General features: G+C 32.6%; 1 protein-coding gene across 4 annotated transcripts in view; it reads left to right on the top strand.

The window, feature by feature from the left end:
- The window catches only part of nav1a (neuron navigator 1a), a 259,387-nt gene that overhangs the window by 218,083 nt on the left and 15,153 nt on the right, over positions 1-26,151 (top strand). For 3 of the 4 annotated variants that reach the window (XM_056449848.1, XM_056449850.1, XM_056449851.1), the window contains 11 exons: positions 2,754-2,795; positions 2,900-3,039; positions 4,465-4,641; positions 5,289-5,341; positions 8,422-8,445; positions 14,918-14,995; positions 16,469-16,552; positions 19,159-19,270; positions 21,057-21,175; positions 23,336-23,520; positions 24,975-25,137. In XM_056449848.1, the coding sequence (XP_056305823.1) occupies positions 2,754-2,795; positions 2,900-3,039; positions 4,465-4,641; positions 5,289-5,341; positions 8,422-8,445; positions 14,918-14,995; positions 16,469-16,552; positions 19,159-19,270; positions 21,057-21,175; positions 23,336-23,520; positions 24,975-25,137 (1,177 nt within the window). The remainder of the gene's footprint in view (positions 1-2,753; positions 2,796-2,899; positions 3,040-4,464; positions 4,642-5,288; positions 5,342-8,421; positions 8,446-14,917; positions 14,996-16,468; positions 16,553-19,158; positions 19,271-21,056; positions 21,176-23,335; positions 23,521-24,974; positions 25,138-26,151) is intronic. The other variant, XM_056449849.1, reaches the window with a different exon arrangement.

Consider the following 26,151-nt stretch of genomic DNA (forward strand, 5'->3'; position numbering starts at 1 on the left):
AATATAATATAATATAATATAATATAATATAATATAATATAATATAATATAATATAATATAATATAATGTAATAACATAACATAACATAACATAACATAACATAACATAACATAACATAACATAACATAACATAATAACACAACACAACACAACACAACACAACACAACACAACACAACACAACACAACACAACACAACACAACACAACATAACATAACATAACATAACATAACATAACATAACATAATAATATAATATAATATAATATAATATAATATAAACAAGGATTGTGAAAATGAACACATTAAAACAAAAGCTGTTCAATACAGTTCAGTGTGTTTTGCTCATCACTGGGTGTGTCAGTGGAAACATCTAGCAGCTCACGCTTCCTGGCACACAGCTTATTTTCATCCATGCACTGTCCTTTACAAAAAGAAGAAGTAAAAAACAGGTTAGCTCTTGCCTATCAGATTAAAACACAGACAGTAGCCCATAGCCTTAGTCTTGCTCATTATTTATACTGGTGTGTAGTGCAGGCTGGTGCTGAGACAAAGCGCTAATGGTGCTCATTGCGTATGAAACCGGACATGCCATTTATTTCATTTAATCTAATAAGCCTACAGTTCAGCAGCTCATCTATTGCTCTCTTTATCGCTTCTTCACTGGGGAGTTATTAATACAGATTGAACTGTTCCTCAAAGTAGCATCTAGTGACACTATAAAGTTTGATGATTTATACTTCAATAACAGGTCCACTAAGTGTGCAGAGCTCAGTTCAGGCTGACTGTAAATCACTTTGTATTTCCGAATTTACAGTCAGATGCTGCCTGCTGTTTGTTCAGCATCATGTATCATTTTATGCACCGCTATATTAGGATTCAAAGTTAAATGTTAAGGCTTTGAAATGTGCATGTTTAAATTAAAATTTGGATGTACTGTAATCTAAATTGAAACATTAAACAGGGCAGGACACACAGTAGCTCATCCTCTTTATAAAAACAACAGCCAATAGAGTTTTTTTTTTATCACAAAGTGGTTGAGATCAAGTGCATCGAATGAAAAGCAAATGATAAGCTTCTTGAAGGGGGCGGGGCATGTCAGACAATATAGAGTATTTGATTGGTCCAGAAATTTGATGAGAAACTTAAGTATGAGGTGATTTTAAAAAATGTTGCTCAAATGTGACAAACTGCAAGCTTTGGATAATTAAATCAACTTTATATATTTTAAACGTGAAATTTGTTTATAGACTACTAGCTTAGACATCCTTGAAGCTAAGATACTGATACTGACAATTAAAAACACTGGGACCTTTAAAGACTCAACTAGTGGTCAAATTGGATGTTTGACATCCAATGGTTCTGCTTAGATTGCCAAAGCCAGAATTTGTTTGATACTGTAAAGGGCAAGCAAATGTTGACAGCATTTAGATTTTTAGGTGAACTGTCCCAGATTGAAAACAAGTGTTAGATCACTACAATTGAGTGATCATGGGGGAAAAAAATGTCTATTATGTATTCTGTACTCTATATACTCATCAAAAGTTTGTATATATATATATATATATATATATATATATATATACATATACACATATACACACCCATCGGCCACTTTCTAAGTCCAACTGCTCGTTAACACAAATTTCTAATCAGCCAATCACATGGCAGCAACTCAGTGAATTTAGGCATGTAGACACAGTCAAGACGATATACTGCAGTCAGAATTTGGCATCAACAACATGAAACATAGATACATCCTGCCTTATAAAACTGTTCAGGCTGGTGGTGGTGGTATAATGGTGTGGGAGATATTTTCTTGGCCCACTTTGAGCCCATTAGTACCAGTTGTGCATCGTGTCAACGCCACAGCCTACCTAATTATTGTTGCTAACCATGTCCATCCCTTTATGACCACAGTGTACCCTGCCTCTGATGGCTACTTTTAGCAGGATAACGTGTCATGTTATAAAGCACGAATCATCTCAGACTGATTTCTTCAACATGACAATGAGTTCACTGCACTCTAATGGTCTTCACAGTCACCAGATCTCAATCCAATAGAGCACCTTTGGGATGTGGTGGAATGGGAGATTCGCATTATGGAGGTGCAGTCGACAAATCTGCAGCAACTGCGTGATGCTATCACGTCAATATGGACTAAAACCTCTGAGGAATATTTTTAGTATCTTGTTGAATCTTTGCTACAAAGGATTAAGGCAGTTTTGAAGGCAAAAGTGGGCCAAACTCGGTACTAGTAAGGTGTACCTAATAAAGTGGCCAGTGAGTGTATATATACTGTATATATGAATGCAAAAGTGTCCTTTTGATGGGTACTATCATATGCACAAACAATATTGGCCAATATATCCATAAATCTGTATCACTCTGTATTTACTGTCGGTATTTATTATCAGTATCTACTAGCGTGCGGCCTCTACAACTGATATAGGGTAACTTCCACACTGCTGTTTAATAGCTGAGGTTAAAAACTTCATAATCTTCTTCCTCAGAGTCTTGTTAAAGCACATTCATAACTCACTTCACACCCATGCAAAACTCAAAGCAGAACAATTGTCTGATATGTTAAAACACTGATTATACTGTATCTCCGCTAATAATCCCTCTGACTGAACTGCTAATTGCTCTTTTAGCTCTACAGATTTCACCGTTCTATTTTTAGAGTTTTCTTCATCTTCATGTAGAAATGTCCTGTCATTTGAATAATGCTTTTTTTCTCTCCTTCATTTTAGCTCACAAAAGGACAGAAATACTCTCCCAAAGAAAGGCTTAAGGTACTTTTAATTAAACCTCACAATGGTGTTTTTTTTTTCTCCTAATGTTTAGATGGTTTGATCTGATGCAGTAAAACGAATGCCTTATCTTTATTTCCCATCAGCCAACAGCTCCTGTCGCAGGCAGAGGAGGACAGTAAAGAGAGACGACACTCACACACCATCATGAGCTCGACTGAGGCCAGCAGTCCACCACAGTTCCCTTCACCATCACTGACAGGAAAATTACCACTGACAAACATCAGTAAGTGTCTGCATTACCTCTCATTCTCTGAAACAGATTTAAAGACATGGTAACACTTTACAATAAGGTTGCATTAGTTAATGTTAGTTAATGCATTTACTAACACGATCAAACTATAAACGAACTATTTATTACAGTATTTGTTCATGTTAGTTCATGAAAACACAATTGTTCATTCATGTTAACTCACTAATGTTAACAAGCAATAATGTGGATGTTAATAATGCATTAATAAATGTTGAGATGTGATTATAAGATGCTGTACAAATAATGTTCATGATTAGTTCGTGTTAGTAAATACATTAACTAATGAAACCTTGTTTTAAAGTGAAAATACTAATGAAAATATTTAAAAACAACCAAATTAGTCTCATTTTATAATTGCATTGGTAAAAAGTATTTAAAAAGACAACTAGGGAGATGAGGAGGGGATGAAATAATGATCGTTTCGATTTATTCAAATAACTAAAACTGATTAATAATATTCTTAATTATAAGTCAAATAATAATAATAATAATAGTTTATTATTATTGGTGTTATTATTATGATTATTATTATTATTATTATTATTATTATTATTATTATTATTAGTAGTAGTAGTAGTAGTAGTAGTAGTAGTAGTAGTAGTAGTAGTAGTAGTAATAGTAGTAGTATTATACTAATAATACTTGCAATTTTAATTGATTATTATTGTTATTATTGTTGTTGTTGTTCATAATAATAGTAACAATAATAATAACAATAATAATAATAATAATAATAACATTTCTTCTTCTTCTTCTTCTTATTATTATTATTATTGATATTATTGTTGTTGTTGTTGTTATTGTTATTATTATTATGAATAACAACAACAAGAGTAATAATCAAATAAAATTACAAGTATTATTAGTATAATAATAATACTAATAATAATCATCATCATCATCATCAATTATTATAATTATGATTCTAATAATTATAATAATAATAATAATAATAATAATAATAATTATTATTATTATTATTATTATTATTATTATTAATATTATTATTATTATTATTATTATTATTATCATTAATATTATGAAAACCAACAACAATAATAATAATAATAATCAATTTAAATTACAAGTATTTTTAGTATAATAATAATAATAATAATAATAATAATAATAATAATAATAATAATCGAATTTTCCCTCCCAACAGGGCCATGCCAGATGAAAGATTGGGGCATTTCTTAGGATAACATGCACAAATTAATGCAGACTAGACAAACAAATTAATTAGTTAATTAATTAATTAATTAATTAAAAAGGATCCATATTTTATGATAATCATCTCTTGTTGTTTAATCCACTGGAATAATTGCATGATGCAGGACAGTGTTTTCTTCCATTGACACATGAGCTCTGTCTCCCTCTGCTGTGTGTAATGTGCAGTGAGTCCCAGCTCCAGCTCAGGAACACCTCGGATGACCAGATCCAACAGCATTCCCACACACGAGGCCAGTTTCGAGCTCTATCAGGCCTCTCCGCTAGGCAGCACCCTGTCCCTTGCAGAGCGGCCCAAGAGCATGATCCGCTCCGGCTCCTTCAGAGACAGAGACAATGATGACGGTGAGCAAAACATGCCACAGGCTGTACAACATTGCTCTCTAATTAAAATAATCCATTTTTTTTTTTTATTATACAAATGATTTCACTTTTTTTCAAGAAGCAGTGATCTGCATTTATTTAAATATATTTTATACTGAACTTTTTTTTATAAAATAATATTTAAAAAAAAAACATTAAAATGAAAACATCTAAGAGACCAACGCACCAGGCAAACAAAAAGCAATGCAAGAGCGCAGTGCAAACTATACAATTGAAATAATTTAATTTACACCAAGAACCACCATTAACCTTCAAGCATCACCAAGGACATTTTTGGCAAAAATTCCCAATTCTTTTTCATTAGTTTCCGAGACTTGGTTGTTGTTTGAACACATGCAAACAGTGAGTGGTTGTTAGAATTTTGTTAGAATTTTGTTGGTAGAAGTATTTTGTTTGTTGGTCCAAAAAAAATGCATCCGATCGATCATACTTCTAAATGAAATCCATTAACTGTTCAGTTTACTTAACTTTTTATTTTATATATATATATATATATATATATATATATATATATATATATATATATATATATATACACACACACACAGTAATTGTAAACAATGTAGACAATCCTAATTGTGTTTTTTCTCTGTTTTGTCATCCTGCAGTTCATGGCTCAGTCCTGTCGCTGGTATCCAATGCCTCATCCAGCTACTCATCAGTAAGTGTCTGACCTCTTTTTGTCCCTCAGAGTGAGACTGTAAGTGTGTTTTCTCCTGCTGATTACCTGGAAACCACATAAAGTTTTCTCTGCTTTCACTACTGAAAATGGAGATGTTAGTCGAGCAGATGCAAATTACATGCTTGGTCGGATGAAAAGCAGACTTTCTTTAGACTTACAAAGCAGTATAAAAAAACTCCAATTAGTCAAACTGAACGTTAATAACAATGTCAAATTTGTTTCATTCACAGACTCACTCATAAGTAATACTGTTTAACATACACATCTGATTAACTCATATAAATAGTGAAATCATTTACCATTGCTTTATTAAACGTGCATTTTTATATCATTCATGTCTAGGGCTGCACAATTTATCATAGCAGAAGTCTATTAAGTCTATGGTTGAATTGAATAAATATACTGTGGTTAATAATAGAGACATAATTATGATATTTAACGTCTTTGAAATTGTTTCTGCTTAACACAACTACATTTGTATAATTAAAAACACAGGAAAAAATAGAGATACAGTGCAATATTGTTTATCCTTACAGTCTAAAGACATGCGCTATAGGTGAATTGAATAAGCTAAATTGGCCGTAGTGAATGTGTATGAATGCAAGAGTCTATGGGTTTTTCCCAGTGTTGGATTGCAGCTGGAAGGGCATCCACTGCGTAAAAGATTTGCTGGATAAGTTGACGGTTCATTCCACTGTGGCGACAAAAAGAATGAATAAAAAAGGATGCAACAAATTGTCAAATAGTTCATATTAAAAATATATTAATATATAATTTATGTTATAAAAGGATTTATATGTATAACGCATGCTGTACACTTGAAAACACTGATAATAATAAGAATTATCATGAATATTTAAGCAGCAAACAATTAATAACTGATTACAACAAAGCACTAAACCAACCTCTATTCGCACACTGTATAAAGCAATTAGTTACTTTAAAGTAAATGAGTTAACCCAGTGCTTTATAAGCTACACATTGACGCTACATGAAAAGTGAGTAAACCCATTTACTGTTCACGTAAGTTCACGTAACTTTTTTTTTAAATTATGCATGTACTTTATTTACTTAATAATTTAAGGCAATGGGTTAACTCAATTTTGTAAGTCAAGTCACCTAATTAATTTAATACTAAGCCGTTTAATTTTTTAAATCAAGTAATTGCTTAAATAATTTTTAAAAAAAAAATGTTAAATGAATGAACCGAAAACTATTATTTTTAAAATTGTAATGATATTTACAAAAGCTCTGGTTTTAAAATACAGTTACAGTATTTTAGTACAGTCTAGATAGATAGATGGATGGATGGATGGATGGATGGATGGATGGATGGATGGATGGATGGATGGATAGATGGATGGATTTTTTTGTTGATTTTGCATTGAATTCAGTGATTACAAAATCGCGAAAAACTAAGGGATCTGATAGTTCTTTATGATCTACATAGTTTGTAAAATAAGGACTTGCAGGTTAAGAAAACAGCATGGGATGAAGTATTTTAAATCGATGGATAGATAGACGGACAGACGGACAGACAGACGGATAGACGGGCAGATAGATAGATAGATAGATAGATAGATAGATAGATAGATAGATAGATAGATAGATAGATAGATAGATAGATAGATAGATAGATAGATAGATAGATAGATAGATAGCTATACAGTGTTGGGGTAACGCATTACGCATTACAAGTAACGTGAGTTACGTAATAATATTTTTGTAATAAGTATATTACAGTATACTTACTGTAAGTAATAAGGAATAATATTTTAGTTACTTTTTTGAAAATGTAATGCGAGTTACTTTTTAGTTTAGTTAATTCGCTTAAAAAAAATAAATTGGCTAAATTAGGATTAAAGTAGTCATAATAAATCACGTATTCAATGAGAGAATGTGTTTATTTAGAACGCATCAAAGAAAAGGAAAAGGGGATTGTCTCAATGGACAGTGATTTTACTTAACACAAATAGTACAAAAGTAGCACATTGCTTTAAACATTCAATAATCTGTATTAGGCATGGGACGATAACCGTTTCCAAGGTATACCGCAGTTTTTAAAAGTCAAGGTTTCAAAACTGACGAAGTGTTCTGCTATACCGTTCCTATGGTACGTTAGGTTTTTATTTAGTTTTTTAGGTCAATATTATCTCCAGCAGAAAAGATATCCAAAAATGCCATTTTAATTGTAAAGAAATCTGTTTTAGAAACTAAGGAAGACAGCAGAAGTCTAAAATTAATTTGAATTATTTAGCCTGACATGTTTACTGCTCCAAAATATTTTAAAATATTTCTCAAAATGAAATATATTGTGTTCAAAGGTGGGGAAAGTTGTTTTTTTACCCAGACATTTAAAAATAATATATTTTTAAAGCAGTAATCACAATACAGTGAAGCCATGATATTTTTATCCAAGGTTATCATATTGCCAGAATCTTATACTATGGCATGTATATCTCTGGAATCAGGAAGTTCTCAGATAACATTATCCTAATATAAATATTATTATTATTTTTTTTATTATTATTTTTTTTTTAATGAAAGTGTAGGTTATACAGTGCGTTGTTAAGTGCTGAACTCCTCTATTAAAAAAAGAACGAAAAAAACATGAAAGAGATCAAGCCTCAGCCAGGTAATAAAAAGTCACTCAAAAGTAAAGTATCGCATTACTATCACATTATTAAAAATAACTAATTAATGCAACTAGTTACTTTTTGGATGGAATACCTCAATATAGTAATGCATTACTTTCTAAAGTATGTAATTCCTTCTCCTTTTTTCATTTTTTTTTTACCAGTTGTATATATTTGATATATATTTATACTTCCAAGTTAAGGTTAAAAAAAGTCATAAAAAAAATAATTTTAATAAAAATCAAAAACAATCTTTTGTATCTGCTGAGCATAGTCTTAACTTAACACACTTAAAGCAATCTGACCAAATGGTGCAGCCCTGTTTCTGTCTCTAGTTGTATTTCTGTATCTTCATCACTGTACTGTACTGTATGTAGTATCTGACTGTGGATCTGTGGTTGTTTTCTTGCGTGCTTCTCTCAGGCGGAGGAGAGAATGCAGGGCGAGGTGAGTGTCTGTCGCTTCTCTTTCTCTCCTTTTTCTCTCTATCATGCTGGAGTTTGCCAGATCAATAACCTTGTTTGTGTTACTCAGAGGTCATAACAGCTATGCCTCATAAAAAAAAAAAAAATACTTCAATAATTTACTAAATACTAGTGTTTTTGATGCATATTGGGATAAGTACTTGAATTAATCTGTTAACTCTTTAGTTGCTATGGCAACAAAAACTATAGCAATATATACAAAATACCCAATATTGTAGATTTTCTTCCGTTCTTGTTATAACTTTGATTAACTTTTTTGATTCACAAATTTTGACTACTGTAGTATGTTGTAACATTCATTAACAGAGTGTTGCAAAAAAAAAAAAAACTATAATATACTTTGTGTTATAAATTACTCTAGTATTTTTTTTTTTTCGTGTGGGTCTGCTAATATCAATGGCACACACTGGCATTAGCTGTTCAGAAAGCTGTTATGAGGTTTCTCTGCACAGTATTTGTCCAGTTCTGATTTATTCAGTCATGATTGTCTGTCTCTGGGCTCAGGGAAATGAATAGCTAACCATGGTGGTGCTCATAATTTCCTCTGTGTTCTGTGTTTCATAACTTTAACATGAAGGCCTATTCACATCAGGTAGGATAAAACACACACACGTACGCTCGCACACATGCACGCACATAACCACACACATATATGTAATTTGACAGTTAAGATGGATATTAATGATCAAAGGGAGTGTGAAATCATATTTACAGTGTTTATTTTGCTAGGAATTCTTACGGTGAACCAATAATATGTGTAAGTTAATCCATTTAATCCAAAAAAGTTGCTTTGGTAATCTTCAATCAAAGTCTGATCATTCGCTTCTGCTTTTGAATTGGCGGTAATTCTCTGTTGATGTCCTTGTTTGATGGCTTCATCCACATTATTCAGAACCATGCCTCTCTTATCATTAGTTTGCTACTAGGGAATGATGTGCAAAAAGAAAGTCCTGCCCCCTACTCAATATTCTGTTTTAGTTGTAAAGTACAACATACTAAAATAAAGTCTCAGCAACTTCCAGTTCATGTAGACTTTATTCGAACACAACAATTTGCTTCCTGAAGTACGAAAATTCAGTTTTAACAACTACTGATAAAGCTTTAAAATGAGACATGTTGTGGACTCTGAGGTTATTAATTATTTAAATATGTTTTGCTGAGGTGACACGATGGCTCAATGGTTAGCACTGTTGCCTCACAGCAAGAACGTCGCTGGTTTGAGTCCCGGCTGGGCCAGTTGGCATTTCTCTGTGGAGTTTGCATGTTCTCCCCATGTCTGTGTGGGTTTCCTTCGGGTGCTCCAGTTTCCCCCACAGTCCAAAAATATGCACTATAGGTGAATTGAATAAACTAAATTGGCTGTAGTGTATATGTATGTGTGTGTATGGATGTTTCCCAGAGATGGGTTGCCGCTGGAAGGGCATCCACTGTGTAAAACATATGCTGGATAAGTTGGCGTTCATTCTGCTGTGGCAACCCCTGATAAATAAAGGGACCAAGCCAAAGGAAAATGAATGAATGTTTTTGCTAAACTTATATTTTATATCATCATGTTTGTCTGCGCTGATAGCCGCATGGGCACCGACATGTTGTGCCATTGTACTTCGGGTGTCCTGAGTTCGAGTCCTGGCTCACGGGCCTTTTTCAATCCCCCCTTTTACCAATTTACTTCCTGTCCAGCTACCGTCTTGTCGTAATAAAGGCAAAAAAGTCAAATATAAATCTAGAGATAGTGTTTAAAAGAGTTAGTGAAAGTGTTTAGTAGCTGGTTTAGAAAATCTTTATAGCAAAGCGAACTTTAGTTGCATGCTAATAAGAATCATTTATTGTTTTAGGTTCAGGTATATTATATAATCAGGTATAATATGTATAAAAAGGCCATGTAATATAAAGTGTTGCCAAGTAATGACAAAATAATCACTACTTCCAAAATATTCTTTTTCTGAACATAAATAGAGATCTAAATGAACAGCAACTCTTTTTCTACATTAATAAAATAAATAAATAAATAAATAAATAAATATAATGTGAATTTTATGAAACATGCTTATCATTAGTAGAAATTCTACCAAAATTATACAGCATTTATTAATATTAGGCAATGTTGCCTCAAAATGTATTTTTTTTAAGACCCAAAGTTAATTAACATTAGTTAAACATACAAGAACTTATTATAATAATATTATAATCATAATAATAATAATAATACTAAAAATTGATGTAAATGAAAAAGGTATCATTACAGTGCATTTTAGACTTTTGTTGTCTTAGGGGCCATTCACACAGATCCAGTGTGTTACTTTTCAATAGTTTTTTTGACTTTGTGACTGTTACACTTTACGTTATGGTTCCTATCTCTTCTTCAATTTACAATGTGTTGCGTTACATCTTTTGCAGTGCCTTACACATAAGCACTACGTTAAAAGTAGTGGCCGTTATCGGTGTTAACGTACTGCGTTAAAGCTCTTATCGGGTGATTAAAAAATATCGCCGTTAATCTATTCTCAAAATTGGGTTGGGAGCTGGGTCTATTCTACGCAAGCAATGATGACTTTCACCTTGATATTTTAGCGCGGATGTATTCCTGGCTGTGAGCCGTCTGACAAAAAAGTGCCCTTCTGAATAAAATCAGCAGGATGCCCTTTTGGATTGCCCTTTCACTTACTTAAAAGACACTGCTGACTACGCTTACATGGACATCTGTAATCTAGTTATTTAACTTAATAGACAATAATACAATTAAGGTGTTTACGTGAAGTACTTTCATGTAAGAGTTTTCTGTAATTTTGGATGACTTTAACTGCAATTCGGCAGTTTCACTATCATTCAAGAACATTTCATTCATGCCCCCATGACAAACTGGGGTATTCGACGCGAATAAGGGGTAAGGACTGGTGAGAGTGTTATGGAATTTAATGCATGCCAAAAAAACTTCTGCATTTCATAGTGTGTATGTGTGTGTGCGGTCCTTTACTGACAGCCTCTTGTGTGGATCTTGTCGTAAAATTTGGCGAAAAATCGTACATGACGGTAATAGTTTGATTGCTGTGTTTACTTCTATAATGCCACTAATATATGCATACTCCATATCTTAATTCCATTTCTGTTCAGTTCTGTTATACAAGTTGGTATGATAACAGTTTTATTTGACAGCAACATTTGACATAAACACTTTTTTAAAATCCATTCTTGAGCACTGTGATTTACAAGCAAATATGTGTTCTGTGTGAATGACCCCTTATACTGTATTTTTGCTGTCATGTTGTTTTATTTTCCTGATGGGAATCGGCCTTCACTGTCTCATGAGTCTATCTACTTGGTCTATGGATGCAAAATGAAAAATCCTTCAAAAAGCTCTCTTTGGGACTTTTTTTGGAAAACAACATGCTTGATGAAGTTTATTAATTCCAAGTTTGTCTTAACTCCAAGTGAATCTGGTTCCCCGTTGTATTTGTTGTGTGTCTGGTCTATGTCTCGGTATGTGGACATACTCACCATTTGTCTTTTTTGTTACATTCAGTTGCATGTACAGAACTTATCCAGCCATTCCAAATTGAGCCTACACTATGTAAACAGACACAGTTGTTTTTGAGAGTGTTAAATCTCATCTGTCACAGTTTTTCAGCAGCTGCAGTGAGCTGAAACTCCTGGAGCTTCACTGTTGCCTTCTACATTAATACAATAATTTAATAAAAACTATTTAGAGATTTATGTCATATTATGTACGTTAGGGCTAAAGTGCATTGAAAGTACAAGAAAACAACACTCTTGGATGTATTTTTTCCTGTTATTACATGGCTACTTGCCACAATACGTAAAAATTTAGATAGAAAACTTTGTAATGAGATGTAATATTTTATTAATTCATTAATTAAATGCAAAGCTGACCGAAACAAATGGATCATACACTAACCTATTCATTATTTGTTTACAAGATGGTGCCAAACAGACAAAAACACAAAGCTGATAGAAACTAAACAGGTTGAATGGAGCATATACTAACCTACATATTATTCAGTCACAAGCCAACACCAAACAGTCAAAATAATGCAGTGTGACAGAGTGTGTTATTCAGCCTGTGTTATTTAGTGATTGTTATCTGGTAATGACATACCTTGGAATGTCATGGCTGACCAATTAGAATTAAGTATTCCAGACCGGCATGTAAAAAGTGATCATAAACAATCATTTATAGCATTTTTACTTTATATTAAATTAGAAACCGGCATACATTTTTACAAAATTGTGTGTACACAAACTGTTAATACGACAAAGCGTCTTTACACTAAATTCTGAGCATTAAATCAGCTGTGTGAAGAAGTCTTAAGAGGAACAATTTACCTAAAACACAAATTATGTCATAATTCACTCAAACAATCGCTGTATGATAATCCAACACAATCTCAGGGCAATTCGTAACTTTTTGATTTAGTAGCTAATTCGTATGAATTCGTATGATCTAATTTGTGCAATTTAGTATGATTTGCTCATCCCCCAATGACAGTTGGGTTTAGGGGTGGGGTTAGGTGCCATGCCTCCTTTTTAAAATCGTACAATTTCATTCGAATTAGCCACTATACTGACGAAACGTTAAATACTTACATTTTCTCGTGAGATCAGGCTGAATAATCCTGTAACTCCAGTCTTGCATGACGTTCACAAAAGATGTTCTGTAGAAATATGTATAAGTACTGTTAAACATACTTGTACTGATTCTAGCATTAAAGGTGCTGTATGTAGGTTTTTGAATCTTCAAAAGCATAGACATACCAAAATATGCAGATATTTTGGAAAACATGCTAAGTGTACATTCTTGTTTATCTGAAAAACAATGCTGAAGTCAGATATTCTGCTTTGAAAATGTGCATTCAGGCATTAAGGCTCTTAAAGCATGCACCCGTAACCGAAATGTGACCTCCGGTGGACAGTAGCAGACTGCGAAATGAGAGGCAGATTCAGAGTTCCACATAAGGTGGTTATTAATTAGCAAATCATATAAATATTATGAATGCAAACAGGTGAGCAGCTTACATTGTAACCCTGTGTCCTAACAACACGATACAAGACGAGATTTGCAATGATAAGCTATTTGGCTGTTTGCACCCAACGAAACACGACAGAAATTTAAGTAAAGCCATTCAGAAGTACAAAATAGTGCACTTACTGCACTTCAATGATATAGTAAGGTTTATAATCAAATTAATACATATAAAATCTAGCATTATTAAATGTAAGCTACATGCTAAATCACTGATATGTGTTGGCTTGTACTGAAGTTCCATTTCAAACGGTTGTGTTTTTTTTTTTTTTTAGATCTGAGGTATATCTGTTGCTATTTTCAGTAGTATAGCAATACACATCATGTAAATTGGCATTCAAACTCACATTATTAACATTTAACACTGAATAAAGCACATGAGGTGTACCTGAGGTGATCATTGTCATTGTATCCTGTTCGTCAGGTGCAAGAAATAGAAGCAGATTCTAAATATAGATTTCAGATTTTGATTAGGACAAAAACTTATTTTAATATGGAAAATATTTCCTCATTATGTGCCGTTACTTTTATTTAGAACTCGACATAAATCACCCTTTAGGCTCAATAGTCAGGCACACTGCTGTTGATGTTGTCAATCTGGCAACCTGTGTTTGCATGGGTTTTAAACCAGACTTGCAATATCTAGTTCAACACTGGGCGTCAAACCTACATACTGCACCTTTAAGCTGTTACTAGTATAAATTCGGAATAATAAAAAAAATAAAATAAAATAAATTTAGTTCAGGTAGTCCCAAAGCTTTATGCATTTTGTTATTCTGTTGAACACAAAAGAAGATATTTTGAAGAATGTTAGAAACCTGTATCCATTGACATAGTACACTCAAAAATGATTTTGACAAACTACTGAAACAACAAAACTATTGAGATTGTTTTAGGGACAACTTGATTGTTTTATGTTTAATCCATAGAAATTTGTTAAGTTAACTTGATCGATTTGTGCTGGGACATCATGAATGAATTGTGTGTAACCCTCTCATTTTTTAAAGTGTGGGAAAAACAAATACTATGAAAGTGAGTGGTTACAGGTTTCCATTTTTTTATTATTTTGTGTTCAACAGAATATAGAAGCTCATAAAGCATTGGAACCAAATTAACTAACTATTAAGAATACAGAAAAGAATAAACAAACTTAATAGAATAAATAAACTCAAGGATGTAGCTTTTTTTTTTAGCATTTCTGTGTTTAGTTGTCTTTATTTGTTCTGGAGCAATCTAACATCATCTTTTGTGTTTTGCAAAAAAAAGTAACTCAAGTCTGGATCAACACAAGGATGAGAGATGATGATAGGATCCTTATTACTTGGTCTATTTTTGTGCCTGTAAATTTGATGTTGTTTTATTGATTGAATTAACAGGTTTGTGTGTTTCTTCCCAGCAAATCCGCAAGTTGAGGAGAGAGCTGGAGTCCTCACAGGAGAAAGTGGCCTGTCTGACCACACAGCTGTCCGCTAATGTATGTCTGCATTCACAAATCACACTTGAAGTCTGTAATATTTTGCATGAGCATGACTAATATTCAAATGCTTGGGTCTGCACTTTTTATTTACTTATTTATTTTATTATTCAGCAAGAATGTCACTGGATCTCAACCTGCACATCTTTGCATGTGTCCTTGGTCTCACACAACCATTTCAAGTCCTGGAGTCTCTGCTAATGATCTGATGAGTTGAATATGGTGTGATTGACTGATGAGACAATGCAAATCATGCAGTGTTTGGGGGCTCTTGAAACATGGTTGAGAACCAGTGATTTAACACTAGAACTGCCAGTGTGGGTTAAATAAAGATAAAGGTAAAAGCTCTGTTTATAAATTGCTAAAATATATATTATTTTGCTGAATTAGTGGTCAACAAAAAAGAACTGTCTGGAGTCATTACATGATTATGTTTAGTCATCAACTATATTTTTGTCCTTTTGTTTTACTACACTTATTTTAAACAGTCTACTTTCTCTTTCACTTATGGCTATATATAGGCAATTTCTAAAACGGAAAGAAGATTTTTTCAACACAGTTCTAAACATAATAGTTTTAATAACTCATTTCTAATAACTGATTTATTTTATCTTTGCCATGATGACAGTAAATAATATTTGACTAGATATTTTTCAAGACACTTCTATACAGCTTAAAGTGACATTTAAAGGCTTAACTAGGTTAATTAGGTTAACTAGGCAGGCTAGGGTAATTAGTCAAGTTATTGTATAACGATGGTTTGTTCTGTAGACTATCGAAAAAAAATAGGGGCTAATAATGTTGACCTTAAAATGGTTCATAAAAAATTAAAAACTGCTTTTTTTTCTAGCCGAAATAAAACAAATAAGACTTTCTCCAGAAGAAAAAATATTATCAGACATACTGTGAAAATTTCCTTGCTCTGTTAAACATCATTTGGGAAATAATTATAAAAAAAAAATTCAGAGGGGGCTAATAATTCTGACTTCAACTGTGTATATATATATATATATATATATATATATATATATATATATATATATATATATATATATATATATATATATATATATATATATATATATATATATATATATATATATCACAAATACATAATAAGTATATTATGTCAAAAAAAACTTTTAATTTGTATGTGACTAATCGCGATTAATCTTTGCCCATAGTTCTTAATAATTGTATTTTTTATGTTTTTTGTTTCTATCTGATGCTTCATTTGTTTTTAATTTGTTATTATCTTATAATTCTTTTTAAATTATCTTCTATATCTAAAGAACTTTGAATTAGCATTGTTTATGAAATGTGCTATATAAAGAAACTTACCTCGCCTTGCCTTGGCTAAATTTTATTTTTAACCCATTTTGAAACATCCCAGTATCTTCGAGAGTTTAAACATTCCAAATGTTCAGTACCATCTTAACTATTATCTTAATTTTTTGTTTTGCAATTCTCTAGGCGAATCTGGTGGCAGCATTTGAGCAGAGTCTGGCCCTCATGACCTCTCGACTGCAGACCCTCTCGTTCAGCGCTGAGCAGAAGGTACAGTATTTATCATAAACTGACAAACCATGCACTGCTGTGACATTTTTGTGAGTAAAAGCGAGGAAGGAAATTGATCTATAGTCAGACATAAAAATTAAAAGCATGTCTTATACAAACAGTGATTATTGGAGTGTGTGTGAATCTATTTATTATAATATAAATTGTAGATTATTTTAATATTGTGTAGCACCACCCCACCTCATCATCCCTTATTTTTATTTCAGTCTCAAGAAACACTAATGCTTGCAGTCAAAGGCTACATTATAAAGGGCATTAGTTACGACGTTGATAGGATGAAACTTATATTTCCTTTTTAATATTATGATATTTTCTTTGAAATCTAAATGTATATTTTCCTGCCAGCGTTGCTTAAACACTTCCTCACCTAACTTGTCGCAAATAAGACAGAGAGAATAAAAGCACATCAGCACCAAGGAAAAATCAGATGCTCTAGACATAATCTTTGAAATTATGACAAATTAAAAAATTAGCAAATATTTGACAGAGGTTTTTGTTACAACAATCACGGTGAAGCAATTAAATCCATACATTCCACTGAACGAAACAAATCATCCACCCGCACATTTGAGTATAGACAGGCTCAAACAAAAATACAATTTCGTAAATTTTTCTTGGAAAAAAATATCTTTTTGAAACCAATTTTGTTTGGTATAATTTGTATCTTAATTTTTTTATATTTTTTGTTGGTCAGTTATCTACTACATAAAATAGAAGAACGAATAACCTTTGAGGTGGTGTGCTTCAAAACAAGTCCGCCATATATAAGCAGCAAAACACAAACTGGTTTGTAAATAAATAAAATAATAATCTATCCTAAATAAAATAAAGTGAAATATTCACAGTTTTTAGAGAAGCCATAAGCTATTTTCACTGTTAATGACAAAACCATTCTTTGCGTCGGTCAATTACAATTTAATTAATTTAATCAAGTAAGTAATTTGAATAAGCAGGACAGGCGTTTACAAAGTACTCGCAGCAGCACTGACCGTGTTTCCAGATTACCTCGGAAGAACAAACTCAGTTGGAAGGGTGAGAGAAGTCAGAAACTCGTTGTGAGAATAGAGATGTCTGCTCAGTTGTGCAAGTCTGTCTGATAAAATAGTTGAAACCATCTTGAATTAGGAGGCTGTGCAGCTGGCAGCTGGATCTGAATCTGGACCTGGAGTTCCCCCGGCTCAGATGCTGATGAGACTGCGGTCCCCACCCCATGTGGGGGAGCAATATTTGCCTCATTAGCTTTAGGCTTTTCGGCAAATGTTAGCTGTTTTAAAGAGCGTTTACTCATTTTGAACCTTGTTTTAAACAATCCTAGCTATCTGAATTGTAATTTTTAGTGTGTGGAAAAACCATCAACAAAACTAAAGCAAATATAATTCCATCTCTTACCGCACACCTTTATTTATTCTCATTTTTTCTTGCTTTGTCAATATATCATAGTGTATACTGTTTAATAATCAATTTAAATTATGAAAATAAATAAATAAATGAAGAAAAAAAACAGCATTAATTCGTGCCCGCTCATGGTAGGTACGCACAGTGCATACAGCCGTACAGCTGCAGGCGCCACTGTAGTGTCATAGCTTTAAAAATAAAAACAGTTATTATTACTGTAGTATTATTATAATTGTACAATAAGAATAAGAAAAATAAGTTACCCTGGAGAACAAAACCACTCGTAAGTGTCATTTCTTTTTTTCAAAACTGAGATTTATGTATCATCTTAAAGCTGAGTTAATAAACTTTCCATTGGTGAATGGTTTGTTAGGAGGATAATGGCTGAGATGCAACTATTTGGTTAAAAAACAAAATCTAAATATTGAGAAAATCATCTTTAAAGTTGTCTAAATTAGGTTTAACAATGCATAATACTAATAAAAATATTTTTTTTATATATTTACAGTAGGAAGTTTACAAAACATATTCATGTAATTATCTTTACTCAATACTCGTAAGATTTTTGGCATAAAATAAATTATTTTTCAATGATTGTTTAAATTATGAATGTTTTTTTTTTCTTTAGAGTAGGCTCACATATGTTGTTGTTGTTGCTGATGTAGTTTATTCTTTGCTTGTTCCCATGTCTTTAGATTGAATGGTGTGCATGACACATATTGCCCAAACATACATTATCCTTTTACTGTCCACAGTCTCCATTTAGATCTATATCACATGTACCTTACAGAATCACAGAGTATAACAGAGAAAATTTGGGTCAAATGCCTGGATAGAGGTTGGGGGTTGCTGGCTGTTCATTTACTCCCAAAGGGGTCGCAGCATTATTTGTGCTATACTCCAAATTTCCGAGCGCATGATTTGCCCCAAGGCTAAATTATCTTACATGGAGGACAGTCCAGAAGTGAAAACAGACATGTATAGTACATTGCCCTGTGTAAAAGAGGCAGTGGCCTGAATTATTGCATCATTACAGTGTCTGTAACCCTAAAGATTGTTTGCATCAGTGTCCAAAATACAGAAGGTAACCTACATTTGTTTGGAGAAACGTCAGTGGCAGCGCTTTGGGGATTGATGTTTCTGCTTTAAATGGTTGAGCACAGACTAAATAGATGTGTTTTTCTCAACAGGATGGTGAATTAATAGAGCTGAAGGAAACCATCGAGAGCCTGAAGACCAAGAACATGGAGGCGCAGGCCGTCATCCACGTCGCCCTCAATAACCCAGATGTTGCCCCGAAAGGTGAGGACAGCTCCGTTTACAATGCAGGGTTCCCACTTTAAAGGCCGGAACACACCATGAAGATGCCAAACATTTAGCACTAAAGAAAACCAACAGTGTTTTTGCCTCACGTTGGCTCATGTCTGGTCTCATCTGGGCCAAAAAGCTGCGAGCACGAGCATTTTCTCATTCCACAAAAGGAAACCGAAACTTCAGATAGGCAAAAAGTAAACAAAGCAGGTTTTACTGCCAAAAATGTATTCAATAGACCTTATTAAACCAATGGTATTCCAGAATTCCCATCACCTATGGGAACACAAATAATCATAATAGACACTTTTCACATGACGACACGAAAAACACATTTCTATTCATAAATGAGTAATAAAAATGCTATTTTGTTCCCTTAAAATTTTTTATTGGTCTTTGGGTTTCTAGTATTCATTCATTTAACCATGGTATATGCACAGAGAATAAAGGCTTTTGCTTTTGTACTCCTTTATTTCGGACACTGCGAGAACAGATTCTCTCCCATGGTGCACGACAAAACTGAAAATTCTGTGCGACTGTCACAAGGGGGCGTATTCTGACAGTCATGTCCAAATATCGTGTGCAGTGGAAAGGTGGCTTAAGAAGACTGCATTTTAATTATAGGATTATATATATAAAAAATATATATTTGTAACTTTTAATTATTAATTAGGGTAAAAGGTATACAGATAATAAATTAAAACCACCCAGTAGATGGCGGCAGAACACTGTCTAAAGGTCTTAAGCATGATTTATACTTCTGCGTCGAGTGATCGGCGTGACATGCCTTACACATTGCCGTGCATATTTATGCACGCTGTTTGTGTTGCTCTGGAATTCAAAAGCTGACAGTGAGGTTTTTATGTTTCTTTGTGTCGAGTTTCTTTGCTGGTGTTTTTTTTTTTTTGTGAAAGCTACCTTAATGTACAAGTGGCTCAAACTCGCTCATTTTAAGCCGGGAACCGGCTTTAATCATATGGTAAACACAAAACAAATGTTTCCATCTGGAGCTACTTCACAGGACTCAACACTCGCTTCAACTGGTTTGCTGGGCTCTCTGTCCCGCCCACATTCATTAGCGCTACAAAGCCGACCAATCACAGAGCTTGCGCTATGTGTCGTTGTGACATATAGTTAGATTTTTTGAGAGGATGCACGTCAGTGTTGGCGACGCGGAGGGCTTTGCAACCACTCAAAGGCTGCGTCGGAGTATACGCATGCACTTGACACAGAAGTATAAAGCAGCCTTTGATTCATTCAAACGGAGAAATGGAAAAAAACATTTATGGATCAGTAAATAATAAATGATGAAACTGATTGCATTTATAGATCAAATACCAGGTGATATGAGAAAATTTGATAAAGATTTTTACTCATGCAGGAACATTCACATAACAAATAATATACATTTAAATTCATAGCAGCATCAAAGTAAAAATAAATTTATTATTGAGGAAATAAAGTGAATTGATAAGTGAAAAGTTTGCAAACATATAATTTTCTTGATAAACAACTTAGAAAGCAGTTCAGAATTGAAAGAGAAACATTTGGACACATGTCCAATACTTTAACAGACTTAAATCACAAAGTGCAATGTTACTTTTTCAGCAAATTTTCCAATGATGTATCCCATTCATTCAAATGTAAACTGGAACTAAAAATACACTGCATTGCCGATAGGGAAAGTAAAGTTACCTCATTGTGAAAAGGTAATAGTAATAGAGTAAAAGTAATAAAAGTAATAGAACTGAACAAATGCTTTTATTTTTTCTTTCAGAGTTGCGAATCAGGAGGCAGAACTCAAGCGAAAGCATCTCGAGTCTGAACAGCATCACCAGTCACTCCAGTGTGGGTAGCCTGAAGGACGATGCCAAGAAGAAGAAGAAGAAGAACTGGGTAGGTGGAAAATAAGATGGATAATAAGGAGCCGTAAGATGAATCTATTGGAACTATTTTTATCTGCTAGTGCATAACCAGAGTTTTCATGTATTTTTCTTTTGAAAATCTCTAAGGTCTGTGAGGTAAGTTTAAAGCTTCACTGAGGGAATGTTTCTCTCTTGCTCTCCAAATCCTCACATTTCTGCAGGTTTCCATCAGCTCAGCTCCTCTGACAGGCACTTTCATAAACATAAATTACTGTTTCAGTGGTTCAACCCAAAGTATATTTAACAAAACACTTTGATTTTCTTGGGAAATAAGGCTAAGTTTACTAATTAAATGTCCTAGTTTAACCATTTGGAAGTAATTCAGCAGTTATTTCAGTCTGCCCAGAGCACATTTAGCTTAGTATCTCAGTTATTTAAAAAAAAAAAAAAAAAAAAAAAAAAAAAAAAAAAATATATATATATATATATATATATATATATATATATATATATATATATATATATATAGTTGAAGTCAGAATTATTAGCCCCCCTCTATTTTTCCCCTATTTCTGTTTAATGGGTAGAAGATTTTTTTCAGCACATTTCTAAACATAATAGTTTCATAACTCATTTCTAATAACTGATTTATTTTATCTTTGCCATGATGACAGTAAATAATATTTTACTAGATACTATACAGACTTCGATAAAGCTTTAAGCAACATTTAAAAGCTTAACTAGGTTAATTAGGTTAACTAGGCAGGTTAGAGTAGTTAGGCGAGTTATTGTATAATGATGGTTTGTTCTGTAGACTATCGAAAAAAAAGTTAGCCTTAAGGAGCTACTAAAAACTGCTTTTATTCTAGCCGAAATAAAACAAATAAGACAATCTCCAGAAGAAAAAAATATTATCAGACAAATTGTGAAAATTTCCTTTCTCTGTTTAACATAATTTGGGAAATATTTTAAAAGAAATAAAAAATTCAAAGGGGGGCTAATAATTCTGACTTCAACTATATATATATATATATATATATATATATATATATTCTGATGTAATCAAAGAACTTTGCTGCCATACCATGGCTGCAGCAGGGGCAATGATACTGTGAACTATTTTCAATGCGTAATATCATTGCATCTGTGCAAAACTCTTTTTAATTTATGAACAAGATGCTAATTAAGTAATCCAATTAAAATGTCCATATTAAGAGGTTTAATTATAGAAACTAAGTGAATTCCCTCTATAATGTATCATACTAATACTATTGCTATTATTAAAGAAGCACAACAGTTATTGAACACTGTCGCAAGCTCAAACTAACTCTAACCTTTGCATGTTTAAATAATCTCCTGCAGCTCTTCAGTATATTACATGTTTTATCTTTTGTAGTTCAAGACTATGAGCCCATTTATAGAAATGAATGCAACACATAAGTGTCCACACCTACAAAGTGTTTCAAGTGGCCTGTTGAAGAACATCTGTCCTTTTCTCTTGTGCTGCTGTTTAAGTGTCCGTCTCTTTGTGCCCTAAGTACCCTAATACAATCACTTGAATTAAAGATGTATGTATGTATTTATGTATGTTTGTATGTATGTATGCAATTAACATCAGTCGCTATGTTTTCATGCAAAAATGTTTTTTAGAACTAGACTTATCCGCAAAACTGGAATATCACATAAAACATTTGCATATGAAGCACAGTTTCCATCCAGTGAGTCAAAGAGAACAAAACAGTCACGTCTTGATAAACTGCCGCCAAATATCACTAAGAAAAATTACATAGATGTGGTGGGAGATGCCACTGTTGGCCTTTAAAAAAAAAAAAAATTAAATACTTGCACCTCAGATGACTAAACACAATGAATGTGAGGTAAATATGTCTTTCAAAAATGCAATAACGTGTTTACATCATAGTTTATACATATTGTTATCTGATTGGATATGAATGTAACCCCAAACAGTTTTGTTTGCATAATTGTTCATTTTCAAAATTTGCTGTTTCCATTAATTTCTTTATGTGATTTTCCAAAATATGTATAAAAATAGGTGGATGGAAGCATAGGTACGTTCATACTAGAACCATTAAACTCAGTAGCTAATACTACTTTCTGGAAAAAGTACTTTATAGTTAACATTTTTTAACAAAGTATGAATTTCTCTGTATTTTATTCAATCTCTCTGTAGTTGCGAAGCTCTTTTGGCAAGGCATTCAGCATTAAGAAGGGTGCTAAAGGAGGCTCAATGTACTCTGATATTGAAGAAATCGTCACTCCAGACTCGTCTGCACCAAACTCCCCAAAACTGGCCCATGAAGACGGAGAGAACCCGCCCCCTTCCCTTCAGTCCCTCCAAACAGCCGTCTCCTCTGTGTGAGTGACATCCTCCTGAGCCTCCTGATTCTAGATAGCTTTTTCAAGAACAGTTCATCCAAAACGAAATGTATTTACACTTGATTTTTTCCAAAGCTGTTTGAATTTATTTCTTTTGTTGAACACAAAAGAAGATATTTTGAAAAATGCTGGAAATTTCTAACCATTAGCTTCTATAGTATTTATTTCTCCTACTATGAATGGTCAATGGTTACAGGTTTCCAACATTCTTTAAAATAACTTCTAAATAAAAATTAGTTTTGGAAACAGTCAAGGGTAGGAAAATAGTGACTCTGGATCACAAACCCAGTAAAAACCAAAAATGCATTTTATACAGTAAGTCAGTGTTTCCCAACCCTGTTCCTGAAGGCACACCAAAGGTACACAAGGTCCAATCTTCCCTTCAGTCCCTCCAATCAGCCGTCTCCTTCGTGTGAGTTACATCCTCTTGAGCCAATGCCAAAGGACAGTTGACCCAAAAAAAAAAAAAACAAACAAAAAAAAAAAAAAAAAAAAAAAAAAAAAAAAAAAAAATATATATATATATATATATATATATATATATATATATATATATATATATATATATATATATATATATATATATGTTTACTCTTGACTTTTTCCAAAGTTTTTTTAATTTATTTATTTTGTTGAACACAAAAGAAGATACATGTAAAATGCTGGAAACCTCTAACCATTGGCTTCTATAGTATTTGTTTTTCTATTGTGGATGGTCAGTGTTTACAGGCTTCCAACATTGTTCAAAATATCTTCTTCAGTGTTAAACAGAACAAAAAAAAAGCTCAAACTGGTTTTGAAAAAAGTCAAGGGCGAGTAAACCCTGGATCACAAACATAGTTTTAAGTTGCACAGGTATAGTTTTGGTAATAACAAAAAATGCATTGTATAAGTCAGTGTTTCGCAACCCTGTTCCTGAAGGCATGACAACAGTACACATTTTCAACATCTTCCTATTCAAACACACCTGAATGAAATCATCAGAACATTAGAAGAGACTCAACAATCTGAAATGAATAGTGCAGATAAGGAAGACATTCAAAATATTGTATTGTTGGTGTGCCTCCAGGAACAGGGTTGGGAAACACTGGTATAAGTCAAAACGATTTAATTGTATGCCAAAAATTATTAGACCGTTAATTAAAAAAATTATTTCTGTAAATCTATGAATATGTCATTTTCATTAGTAAAATGAATTGCAAAGTTTATTTTGAACAACTTTAAAGGGGGATTTCTCAGTGTTTTGATTTTCAGATAGTTGTATATCATAACAACCATACATCAGCTGAAAGCTTATTCAGTTTTCTGATAATGTATGAATCTCTATTTCCAACGATTTACACATATGACAATTTTTGTGGTTAAGGGTTACAGTTATGGCAGAATTTTTGGGTGAACTATCCCTTCACTATAAGTGTTCTCATACTGAACAGGATTCTGGAGAGTAACGAGGAGACTGAAAGCGATGAGAAGGTGGTGTCTGAGCTGCGGTCGGAGCTGTGGGAGAAGGAGATGAAGCTCACAGATATCAGACTGGAAGCGCTGAACTCAGCACATCAGCTGGAGCAGCTCAGAGAGGCCATGAACAGTATGCAGGTACATACAGACCCCTTAATAGACGGTATGGCCTTAACACTGTACAGTATATACAGCACGATCATCCACACTGCTGCGAGCAACACTTCATGAATATCTCAATATGTGTTGAGCTCTTTCCTCTCTGCAGCTAAATAAACACACAAAAAAATGACAGCATTAAGAAAACATCAGTTAATAAATAATGAGGTTAATGAAAATAATCATTAATATCTTATAATTTATGCAGACTCAGATGAATAGAAATAATATTTATATATAAGGCACTTAATAAAAAATAAAATAAAATAAAAAAATAATTATATATATATATATATATATATATATATATATATATATATATATATATATATATATATATATATACAGTTGAAGTCAGAATTATTAGTGGTATTTGTGAAATTAGAATTATTAATGATGATTGTGACTGTCATGTTACACTTTATCATTTTTATTAATTAAATAATATATTATATACAATTGAAAGAAAACAATGTAACTCTAATGTAAAATTTGAATTCTTTTTACATATATTTACCAAGTGATCTTTAAAAGAGCAAAGTAATTTTTTATTTATTTATTTATTTTTTTCTGAATAAATTCTTATCACTTTTAGTTTGGAATGAAGTTGTATAAAAACAGCTTTTAAAATTATTATAAATTATTTTAAGGTCAATATGTTTAACCCCTTAAGGATGGTTACAGAACAAACCACTTTTTTTCAATAACTTGCTTAATTATCCTAACTTGCCTAGTTAACCTAAAAACTTTTTAACTAGAAAAATAGTATGTACTGTACTGTTGTGGCAATACAAAAGAAGTTATTAAAACTCTTTTGTTTAAAGGTGTAGTAATATTAAAATTTCACATTAGAGCTAATAATACGTTTATATTGTTTATAATTAAAATTGTATATATTATTTTTTTGTTTTCCTTTAAATAAAGCTAACAAATGTATACATGCAGTACAACAATCATCAGCATTAATCAATATAATATAATAAAATTGTTTTT

This window comes from Danio aesculapii, chromosome 23 (genome assembly GCF_903798145.1).
Source record: "Danio aesculapii chromosome 23, fDanAes4.1, whole genome shotgun sequence".
Taxonomy (NCBI): Eukaryota; Metazoa; Chordata; class Actinopteri; order Cypriniformes; family Danionidae; genus Danio; species Danio aesculapii.